Source organism: Neomonachus schauinslandi, chromosome 1 (genome assembly GCF_002201575.2).
Source record: "Neomonachus schauinslandi chromosome 1, ASM220157v2, whole genome shotgun sequence".
Lineage (NCBI taxonomy): Eukaryota > Metazoa > Chordata > Mammalia > Carnivora > Phocidae > Neomonachus > Neomonachus schauinslandi.
In genome coordinates, this window is record NC_058403.1 from 202,335,419 (window position 1) to 202,347,281 (window position 11,863).

Below are 11,863 nucleotides of genomic sequence, written 5' to 3' on the forward strand. Positions count from 1 at the left end.
GAAGTGGGCCCAAAGCCCACCGAGTGATGTGCGCTATGCTCAGTGTGTTTCCGAATCATCACACTCACAAGCTCGGTCGATGGCCCTGGGAGGATGGTCACATAGGCCTGGGGGTCCCTGTGGGCCCGGGTACTGCCTGGCAACCTGCATTTATAGATGTCGCTGTTGGAGTGGGTTCCTGGCCTGTTCCCTCCTGACCGCCAAGCCCGCTCCACAAGCCAGAGGCAGTCAGAGTAGGGGCAAGGGAAGCTGCCCAAATCTCCTGGCAGGTGTGCTTACTCGTCCCCACAAACACAACAGAAGCCAGGCTCCTGCACGCAGGTACATGCTCTTTAAGAAGAGCCACAAGTGGAATGTATGCTTAGAAAACAGAAAGATGAGGGCAGGACTTCTCAGATCTGGCACCAGGGACACTCAGGGCTGGATCATTCTTTGCTGTGGGGAAGCTGTGTTGTGCATTATATGACGTTAAGCAGCATCTCTGGCCTCACCCACTACATGACAGTAGCTCCTCTGGGTTGTGACAACCCACGGATGCCTCCAGACACTACCCAGTGCCCCCTGAGGGTTGACAAGTGCCAGTGGACAAGGGGATGGCAGGTCCAATGAGCACATGACCTTGCTGATCAAAGTATGGTTTCAAAGGGCCTTTCACATGAGGGGCTGAGAGGGGGTGCAGCCGTGCTCAGGAGGGTGTCCTTGAGAAAGGAGGAAGGGATAGGATGCCCTTGAGGGCATTATGCTAAGTGAAATAAGTCCGAGTAAAACATGTATGATCTCACTGGTATGTGGAATCTAAAAGAACCAAAAAAAAAAAAAAACAAAAACCCACAAAAAAACCAAAAACCAAAACCCAAAACACTCACACACACACCCAAACCAAAAAAAAAACCCCTCCCAAAACCCCCCAAACTAAACCAAGCTGACAGATACAGAAAACAGATTGGTGGTTGCCAGAGGCAGGGGACGAGGATAGGTAAACCAGGTAATAAAGAGGATCAGAAGGAACAGACTTCTAGTTATAAAATAAAGAAGTCCCAGAAATGTCATGTCCAGCATGGGGACTTCAGTTCAGAATACCATATGCCGTAACTGCAAGTCGCTGAGAGTAGATCTTCCAAGTTCTTATGACTAGAAAAACCCGATTCTGTAACCATGTGTGGTGACAGATGTTAACAGGACTTACTGTGGTCATCGTTTTGCAATATAGACAAATATTGCATTTGATGATCATCCTGTCATAATGCCGAAACTAACATAAGGCTGTATGATGACTGTACCTCAATTAAAAAAAAAAAAAGAAAGAAAGAAAAAGAGAACCAAGGAAGAGGTGTTGAACAGATTGTGGGGAGGAAGCAGGCAGACAGACCCCGGTTTATAGACGCAAGGCCCATGCAGGAAGTTCTGGGTCCTCGCTGGCCACCATGGCCGAGTGCAGGGAGCCATACCTTCAGGAGCTGGGACAGCGTGTCCAGCACCTCAGGGGGCCCGACCTCCAGACCTTCGTCTCGGCCTGTGGCTCTCTTCTTGTACGTGACGTTGCCCAGGTACAGGATGGCTGAGAGGACGGAAAAAATCCTGGGAGAGCAAAGGAGCCTAGGTTGGGGTGGTTTCCAGAGTCGTAAGATGACAGAAGCTTCTAGCCACTTGGGCTGAATTCATACAACCAGCCAAATCCAGTAGGACATATGAAGTTAAAAAAGGTCCAGGGCGCCTGGGTGGCTCAGTCGTTAAGCGTCTGCCTTCAGCTCAGGTCATATCCCAGGGTCCTGGGATCGAGTTCCGCATCAGGCTCTCTGCTCAGCAGGAAGCCTGCTTCTCCCTCTCCCTCTCCCCCTGCTTGTGTTCCCTCTCTCTCGGTCACTCTCTCTGTCAAATAAATAAATAAATAAATCTTAAAAAAAGAAAAAGTCCAATCTCACTGCTGAGGACCCTTTGTGGAATGTGATTTTGTAGACAGATGGCTCACCTGGGTGGTTTTGGTTTTTTTTTTTTTTTTGGTGAGGAGGGTGCTTAAAAATTTTTTTATGGGAGCCTAATATGCATGAAAAAAAATGCAAAAAAAAACCCCCCAAAAAACCTGCCATGCATAAAAAACAGGTGAAAAAAAGCACACAATTCTTAAGCGTATTTTGATAAACTGTCACAAAACATACACCTCCCTGTGATGAGCACTCAGAGCAAGAAATAGAACATTCCAGCACTGGAACCCACCCCAGCTCCTGCAGAGGAATGGCTATCCTCGCATCCTAATGCTGTCCGTGAACTTGGTGTCAGTGAAATCATATGTACTTGTATCTGGCCTGTCACTGGAAGACCGTGACGTGGGGGTGCAATGCACGTTCCTGCGCGAACTGGCGTGGCCACACTCAATGCTGCAAGCCAGCATTTCTTAGCCTCTGCCCTATGGACTCGTGGGGCCGGATCATTCTTTGCTGCGAAGGGCTGCCCAGTGCACTATGGGACGCCGAGCTGCACCCCTGGCCCCTGCCCATTAGGTGCTAGCAGCTGTGTCCCTCTCCTCCTTCCCCGATGCAGGATGATGACCAAACATGTCTCCAGACATGGCCAGCTGTCCCGTGGGGGCAGAAGTGACTCTGGCTGAGCACCACTGCTGTGCGTGAAGTCCAGGGAGTGGCACTCTATAGCCCATTACTGGACAGCCTCGGAGCTAAGAATGGTTCTTCAGTTTTTTTTGGGGGGGGTGGTTAAAAAAATAAACATGGAGAAGAACACGCAACAGTGACCATCTGGCCCCCGAATCTGAAAACTGGACTATCTGGCCCTTTACAGAAAGTTTGCCCAGCCCTGCATGATATAAAGCGGTTTGTTTAGTTATTTTATTTAATTCCCGCTGGTGAGCATTTGTGTGTGTGTGTGGGGGGGGAGGTTCCTAACTTTTTGGCAGTAAATAATAAGGCTGCCATGAGCATATCTTTGAGTCAGCACATGCACGCATGGTGTTGGGCAGACACAGCTCTCGTAGAAACTGCAGACGGTTTTCCAAAGGGGCTGCCCCGATCTGTGCCCTCCGAGAAGCGTGCAGGCGTTCCCTCTGGGTATACCAAACATCGGGCAGGTGTGGCGAGGACCCTAGGTGGCTTTCAAAAAATTTTTCAAAATTTTAATTGTGGTAAGATACACATCATGTAAAATTCACCATCGTGACCATTTTTAAGAGTGAGGTACATCTGCGCTGTTGGGCAAAAGCCCCGTGGTTTGACATCTCCCAGTGACTAATGACTAATGTTGCTTTTCATGAGCTCATGGTCATCGGTCTGCCCTCCTTTAGTGTCTTAGCTCCCGCTGGGGTGTCAGTCAGCTCTCAGAGAGGGGCCTTAGGTAAGATGTGTGTGTGTGGGGGGGGTCCATGCAGAAGGTGGGATGGCCGGCCCGCCCACTTACTGCTTCTTGGTGGCTGGGAGGAAGCCCACCATCTCCATGGCCTGCTTGAGTCTCTCAAAGTCATGCTTTAGGTCTTCTCCATCTTCGATCTTCAAGTTATGCTGAAAAACAAAGTCAGGGGCACTCTGGGTATTTCTGGGCTGGCAAGGGTGGCGTGCAAGAGTGATTTTGGCTGGAACCGAGGGGGCAGGGCTCAGGACACGGGGAATGAATGGGCCCCTTTATGCCGCCTTCTCTGGGCCTCTTTGGAGTCGGGTTTGGGGGCCGGAGAGGGCCCAGGCAGACAGCCTCTGACCTCCCGGTGGCACGTAAACAGCCCGTGGGGAACAGAGGCGGCGTTTGTGGCTGGGACGTGGGGCTGTTTACCTGGTTGAGGTAGAAATAATCTTCAGGCTGCTTGAGCTGAAATTCTTGACGCTCTTCCTCGCTGACGCCAAGTAACAAATAATAAAACACATGGTAGTTCCTGTGGGTCAAAACGAGGAGAAAAAATTCGTTTTTGGACACCACACGACAGCTAGTCTTCAAACCACTGCTAATATTGCTTTGGAGCCCACACTGGGGGGAAAGAAAGCACCTCAAATATGTGCCAATTTGAGACAATAAGTCGATTCTAAAAACTAAACTCTGAGCTTCTCTGGTGAGTAGATGTCTGTGGATGGGGGGGTATTACTCTGAGTAAAAGCCTGGAGCAGGCACAAAAATAAGCCCAAAAAAGGTGGTTTAGGAGGTATGAGAGCAAAGCTTGCAGCCACAGAGCAGCCTCGATCCTGGGACATCAGCCACGGCCTCCTGTAGGCCCAGGACACCTGCTTCTCTCCTTTGTGGGGAAGAAAGCAGATGTGGTGGGTCACCAAGGAAATTTCTTCCTACCTCTCATCCTTCTCTTGAGAGACCAGGCGGGACTTTTCAAGCAGGTATTTTTCGACAACAGCTCTGTCATTAAAAGAAAGATGAAAGAATAAGATGTTAACATTTTGATAAGAGTTTTCTGGAAGAACTAGAGTAATTTGTTACCATAATAAAGCCAGCTGTGGATTAACTTCCTTTGATATAAGGTAAACACAGGTACCTAAATCACCTTTAGAAATATGGGGCGCCTGCGTGGCTCGGTCAGTTAAGCATCTGCCTTCGGCTCAGGTCATGATCCCAGGGTCCTGGGATCGAGCCCCGAGTCAGGGTCCCTGCTCAGCAAGGGAGTCTGCTTCTCCCTCTGCCTCTGCCCCTACCTCCTGCTTGTGCTCTCACACTCTGTCTCAAATAAATAAATAAAATCTAAAACAAACAAAAAAAACAACAAAAAAAGAAATACAACCATCCTAAATGTCGCAAATACAACCAATTTAAATGTTGCAAATATAATCAGTCTATGTGTTGTAAATATAACTACCCTAAAAATCACCCTAAGTGTTGCCTTATTCTATGACTGCCATCCATAAAAATAAGGAACTCGGGTTGGCCACTTCTGCTCCCCAGACCAGATGCAGGCTGATCATTGCTCAGAAAGCTCAAGGAGCATCCTGGAGGAACCCCCTCAGGCAGCGGAAACCCGAGTGATTATACCCATGTTTTCATGGACAATATAGAAGGTCACCCCCTGCATTCACCACCTCCTCAGCAATTAAATGCTTCTCCCATTAAAAATCTAAATATAAGCTAACAGTTTCATTTTCTATTTTTTTTTACAGCTTCATTATTGATATAAACCACACATTCTTATTTATTTATTTATTTATTTATTTATTTGACAGAGAGAGAGAGACAGCAAGAGAGGGAACACAAGCAGGGGGAGTGGGAGAGGGAGAAGCAGGCTTCCCGCGGAGTAGGGAGCCCAGTGCAGGGCTCGATCCCAGGACCCTGGGATCACGACCTGAGCCGAAGGCAGACGCTTAACGACTGAGCCACCCAGGCGCCCCTAAACCACACATTCTTAAAGTGTGCAACGTGGTGAGTCTTGACTGGGTCCTTTCCTATGTTGTTCCACCAGCTTTACTAGCTGCCACTGACGTACAGTAAACTAGAAGCGTGTGAACTGATGAGTTGTGACACATGCAGACACCTGTGTGCCCACCACCATGACCCAGTTTCCTGGGCCCTTGGTCACCCCTCCCAAGTGGCCACTGATCAGCCCCACTATAGATTAGTTTGCATTGTCTAGAATTTTAAAGAAATATAATCCTTTGACATATATACTGTGTCTGCCTTGTCACTCAGCCCGAGAACTCTGCGATTTAGCCACATCGTAGCGTGTATCGGAACTCTGTTCCTTCTCGTGGCTGGACATAGCACATCTGTCGACCCGTTCATCCGATGACGGATGTTTGATGGTCAGGGGTCCACAAGACTGGATGGCCTCTGGGCCAGGGGCCAGGGACCTCTACAGCCACACTCTCAATGCTAGCAGTAGTAATGGTGACTATTCCTCGAGCACCTAGTGCCTTCTCAGGAATTAAATGCCCTGAATCCTTCCACCTGGGGGTGGGCACTGTGGCTCCCATTGAAAGATGAGATACTGAAAATTGAAGGGACCACCTGCTGCCTAGGACCCCACGGGAGGGAAGTGGCCTGGTGGGGACCCGAACCAGGCATTGGCCCTGCTCCCTCCACACCCACTGGGGCTGGAGGGGCTGGGCTTTCATGGGTTCCACAAAGTGTGGGAGCTGGATGGCTTTGCAGGCCACCCTCATTTGAGTGCATCTGGTTTTATAGGAGGGGCAGCTGGTGCCCGAGGGGTGGGGGGCAGACCTGGGGGACAGCACTGGGCCCCTGGTCTGGGGCTTGCTGGATGCCGCCTGCCTCTCTCTCTCTCCAGGACAGTAGTCTCCTTTCTGCAGTCTTGCCTGGGACACATGCACACAAAACAGGCACGGGCAGGTGTCCACGGACTCGGCCGGTGTCCGCTCTGCTTCCAAACTCGTATGTTTTTTTTCTATTCCTTCCCCCTGCTAGTAACTATTTTAGTTATTGGTGGCTTGTTCTCCTAGGGAGGGAGGCCGCATCTGGTTCTAGAATCAGACTCCTGTTAGAATCTCCACCTGTGGCCAACTCCCTGTGTATCAGCGGTGGGGGGGGGGGGGGGAGAGGGGAAGGAGAGTGACCCCTTACTGGCATCGAGCTGCCATTTGATGACGCCTTTCCCTGATCGTTTTTAAGGCCCCGGCCCCTATCGGGGTTCGTAAGGGGGCCAGGGATCCCCCAACACTAAGCCACTGAACCCACAGGAAGACGAGGCCTTGCAAATTGGGGAACTGAAGGAAGGCTTGGACTGCCCCTGACCCTTGGCCTCCACAGGAAATGGCACTGAGAAGTGTCACCTCCACAAAAGCAGAACCGGGTCTGGGCCTGCTCTTCCCCAGCTGGCTGTGGCCACTCCCGGGACAGGAAGTGCACCTCCCCCTCGGAGAGTGGGCAGGCCACGGTCATGGGCTGAGGTGGGACTTCCTTTCCTGAGTCTGAGGCCACAGATAGAGGACTTTCAAAAGTTGGTCTATAAGACTCAGCCACCTAGAGCTCTGGCCCAGAGCTTGATGGCCGGCAGAACAGGCTGCACCGCATAGCTGAGAGCCGACCCCTGCTGGCACACTGGGTCACGTGGTGGCCCCCAGAAGATGCGAGTGTGACCTTATTTGGAAAAAGGGTCTTTGGAGATGTAATTAAGGGAAGGCATCTGGAGATATGATCATCCTCCAAGATCAGGGTGGACCCTAAATCCAAGGACAAAGTGCTAAGAAGTAGAAGAGAACACCGAGACACAGAGGAGAAGACCACGTGATGGTGGAAGCAGAGATTGGGGTGATGTGGCCATAAGCCAAGGAAAGCCTGGGGTCACCAGAAGCTGCAAGAGGGCACGAAGAATCCTCTCCTGGAGCCTCCAGGGGGAAGCGCTGTCCTGCCTACGTCTTGATTGCAGGCTTCCAACCTCTAGCACTGTGAGCCAATAAATTCCTGTTGTTCTGAGCCCCCCGGTTTGTGGCACTTTGTTCTGGCAGCCCTAGGACACCAAACAGACCACACAGAGGAGCAAGCTGGGAGCAAAGACTCCCCCATCTGGCCCACGGCTACAGAGCCAGCCCGGGACCCAGGAAAACATGAGGCAGCCTTCTGGCATCTCTGCACCCCTGAGGGAGCCCCCAGAACTGTAGATGGGGTATAATTCTGTGTCCTGTGCCTGACAAGATACTCTGGGCATCTCCTGCTAGTCAGAGGCCCCGCAACAGGGACAGGGGGTGGCCGGGCCCATGCAGGTGCCCAGCAGCACTGAGCTGGGGGGACGGCTGGATGGTCTGTGGGGGGCTGAGGGGCCGGAGCAGAATTGCCATTTATTGTGGGGTCTCTCCCCCAGACCACTGCCCATTGCAGCCTGGGCAGTGGGAAAAAGGAAAGATGCCAGAGGCTGAAGGATTTGAGAAAACAACATTCCAATTTGTGTCTTGAATATGATTTGTCATTTGAAATGATCATCAGTCAGGTAAGATGGACAGAGGAACTGACATAGTTTAGACTCAATCCCTGGGCCCCGCCAGTCGAGGACTTCTCCATTCCTGAAATGCTGGAGCCTTCTCTAGGACTCTAGCCCTGTTGCTCAGGTCTCTTCCCCATGTCGAACATTTGGGCTGCTCAGAGCATCACCTGGAACTGGTATAAATCCTGCTTCTACTACAGACCCTCCCACCAGAATGTGGAGGCAGGGATGATCCCTTTGAGCAACCCCAGACTATGCCAAGATGCCTTCTTTTTTTTTTTTTTTAACTCTGAAAGAGTTTTGTTTTGTTTTGTTTTAAAGATTTTATTTAGAGAGCGAGAGAGAACAAGTAGGAGGAGTAGCAGACAGAAGGAGAGGGAGAAGGAGGCTCCCCGCAGAGCAGGGAGCCCAACGTGGGGCTCGATCCCAGGACCCTGGGATCATGACCTGAGCCAAAGACAGTGGCTTAACCAACTGAGCCACCCAGGTGCCCCAACTCTGAAAGAGTTTCATTGGCTCATAAGACCTTTGTGTATTAAAAAAAAAAAATACCCAATACATTATGCAGTCTTAAACCATAATTACATTTTTTAACCAAACTGTAACTACCCAGAATATATACTTTTTAAAGAGAAAGAAATGCTACAGAACCGAATTCTGAAAATGACATTGACTTAAATACTATGACAAAATAGGTAATTCCTTGTAACATTAATTCACTTCACAAAGCTGCCATTTTCTTAAGCATAACTACTGCACAGAGTAACAAACACAATTTCAATGTTACACATTTAGTTGAAGTGACTGTGCCTCCACCTAAGGAACTCACATTTCTGGCACAAAATGCTGGTCTGTTTTAACTTTCACCAATCAACTTCACAATCCAGTTACCACCTACCCACTCACACATCTACCTAATCCAGTTATCCATCCATGGATCCATCAATCTACGAATTCATCCATCTGTGAATTTTCCCATCTAGCAATGAATCTATCCACCTACCCACCCAGTCCATGAATTTATTCATCTATCTACTCACCCACCCACGAATCCATCCATCTACCCCCCTCCCTCCCATTCACCCATCTGCTTACCTTCAGTACTTCCTTGGACAACCACTTCATTGCTGCTACCCAAACTTATGTCTTCTCCTGGCTAAAGGGGCACATGTTTGGCAACTGCCACAGTCCACATCAACTCTGCCTGTGGCATCCCCAGACCCACTGAATTTGAAACCTCATCAAGACCAAGACATAAGTTGGTATGTCCTTGCCTGTTCTTGGCAAACTCCATCACGCTAGCACCTTCAGGTCGTTGTACTTGCTTCTTGGGCACCTGGGCCCAGGCTCGATGACCTGGGGACAGAGGTCCCGCCCCTCCCACGCTTACATTTCCCACTTTGACCCACAACTCAGATCTTCACATCACTGACTTAAATAAAACCCACACTTGCTTCCCTGTACAATTCACACATATCTGCAGAGCCACAATTTCCACACTGAGCTCCCAGGCTGGCTCCTCCTCGCAGGGATGCCCAGGACCCCAGGACCAAGGCTGGTGGCCCACAGCTAGGCGGCTGCCAACTCACCCTCTCACGATGCCACTCTCCAGGTAGTTGACCTGGATGAATTTCCCAAATCGGCTGGAGTTGTTGTTGTGGGCCGTTTTGGCATTTCCGAAAGCCTGTGGGGAAAACAAGAGCAGGTTTTTCAGGTCGTGAGGATGAAATTTCTACACGCCGCAGCCTGGAGCCTTGGAAGTCCCCCTGGGCATCATGGACACTCATTTGCCTGAAGTCAGCCAGTGGCCCTGATGAGCCTGGTAAACACAAAGGCGTGTAGCCCAGGTGTGCGCCAACAGACTTTATTACCTCTGTGTTTGGGTTGTGTGAGGGGTTCAAGCTTTAAGCCTCAGACATGAAAAATGCTAATCAACGGCATTCTTTTTCCGTTATAATTGTTCGGAGGGTGAACTCTGGCCCGTGGGCTGAAATCCAGTCCACTGCTTATTTTTGTATTGCCTGTGAGCCAAGAGTGGTTTTTACATTTGTAAATCGTTCAAAAAAAAAAACAAAAAAAACCCAAAAAACAAGAATAGTACTTCCTGACACATGAAAATTCTATTCACATTTCAGTGTCCATAAACGAAGTTTTACTGGCACACAGCCAAGCCTGTGCATTTATGGATCACCCATGGCTGCTTTCTCACTCTAGCAGCAGAATAACCATGATAGAGACCGTTCTGGCCTGCAAAGCTGAACATATTCACTGTCTGGCCCTTTCCAGAAGAAGTTTGCTGGGCCCTAAGCTGATGAGGGCTCTGGGCCCCAGGGGAAGAGGAGGCTGATTGAGAGGGAGCAGATGTGGAGACAGGTCCTGGCCTGGAGGGGTCCTGCGATTCTGTGAGAGGACAAGCCGGTTCACAACACAGTTTTTTTTTTTTAAAGATTTTATTTATTTGACAGAGAGAGACAGCAAGAGAGGGAACAAAGCAGGGGTAGTGGGAGAGGGAGAAGCAGGCTCCCTGCCGAGCAGGGAGCCCCATCTGGAGCTTGAACCCAGGACCCTGGGATCATGACCTGAGCCTAAGGCAGACGCTTAACGACTGAGCCACCCAGGCGCCCCTCACAACAAATTTTTTGATTGGGGTGAAACTGGCATAACATACAATTAACCATTTAAAAATAAACAGTTCAGTGGCATTTAGTACGTTCACAATGTTGTGTAACCATCACCTCCATTTAGTTCCAGAACATTTCCATCACCCCAAAAAGAGACCCCCATCCCCATCAGCTGTCACTCCCCATCCCCCCTCCTGCCTCCCCCAGCCCCTGGCAGCCACCAGTCTGCTTTCTGTCACTATGGATTTGCCTGTGTGTGATATTTTGCCTAAGTGGGAGCATACAGTATGTGGCCTTTTGTCTTGCTTCCTTCACTTAGCAGGATGTTTTTGGGGTTCATTCTCATGGCGGCATGAATCAGGGCTTTATTTCCAATATATAGAGGAAAGGATGCACGGTGCATGGAGTCTGTGACTCACTGGGGTCCCCCCTGGGCCTCCTGTGTGTCCACAACCCAGATTAAGACAAAGAACACACCCCGCTCAGGGCCTTGGGGTGCCCCTTCTCCATGAAGTACCCAACACCCCGGAGGGGTGAACAGACAGGGAGAGGGTATGATAAAGCCTTGGGGGAATGCAGGGCAGGGAAGGTGCTGGGGGCGGTTTCCCTGTTTCGGGGAGCAAGTTGCTGGCAGAGGTGGGAGCGGTGGGGCGGGCAGGGGAGGGGAGAAGGGCAGAACCGATCACGGGGCCTGGTGCTCAGCTGTCCAAGCCCTTGTGGCTCCAGGGGCCAAAGAAGGAGTGACATGGGGGGTGGGGTGATGCCCCACTCACAGACAGAAAGGGAAGCTTGGTGCCCACGAGAAGGGCCAACAATGTTTCAGTTTGAGAAGGCTGAGCTGTGTGGGAGGCTGCGTAGGCATGAGGGCAACGGAGAGGAAGTGGCAAGGCCACTGTCAAGGTTTGCAGGGTGGGGACTGAGCGTGGATGTCTGAGGGTCCGGTGGGGCAGAGGGAGGAGGGCAGGGTGGGGAGAAATGGCCAGGCCTGCAGGGAACTCAGGATCCAGGCTTTTCTTAAAGGCTTCATTCTGCAGGGAAATGAATGCAGGTGGATCACTGATCAGAGCTTTTGGTGCGGCAATCTGAAGGCAGAAGCCCCACAAAAAAGCGTCTGCTGGGGGGCAGCCCAGGACGCTTCCTTTGAGAATGGCTCCGTTCCGCAGAGCTCAGGACCAGGATAGCGGTACGTGGCTGGCGTGTGTGTGTGTGTGTGTGTGTGTGTGTGTGTCACAGGGCAAGAACTTCCTGCCCCACTGTCCCAGGATAGCGGCACCTGGCTGGGGTGTGTGTGTGTGTGTGTGTGTGAGATAGCGGCACCTGGCTGGTGTGTGTGTGTGTGTGTGTGTGTGTGTGTGTGTCGCAGGGCAAGAACTTC

The 11,863-nt window shown here is 50.7% G+C and overlaps 1 protein-coding gene across 1 annotated transcript in view; it reads right to left on the reverse strand.

The window, feature by feature from the left end:
* MYO9B (myosin IXB) overlaps positions 1-11,863 on the reverse strand; it is a 75,828-nt gene that overhangs the window by 32,315 nt on the left and 31,650 nt on the right. Inside the window, exons 3-7 of the mRNA XM_044921969.1 lie at positions 9,457-9,551; positions 4,279-4,341; positions 3,772-3,871; positions 3,406-3,506; positions 1,449-1,578 (exon numbers count right to left, since the gene is read on the reverse strand). Of these exons, the coding sequence (XP_044777904.1) occupies positions 1,449-1,578; positions 3,406-3,506; positions 3,772-3,871; positions 4,279-4,341; positions 9,457-9,551 (489 nt within the window). The remainder of the gene's footprint in view (positions 1-1,448; positions 1,579-3,405; positions 3,507-3,771; positions 3,872-4,278; positions 4,342-9,456; positions 9,552-11,863) is intronic.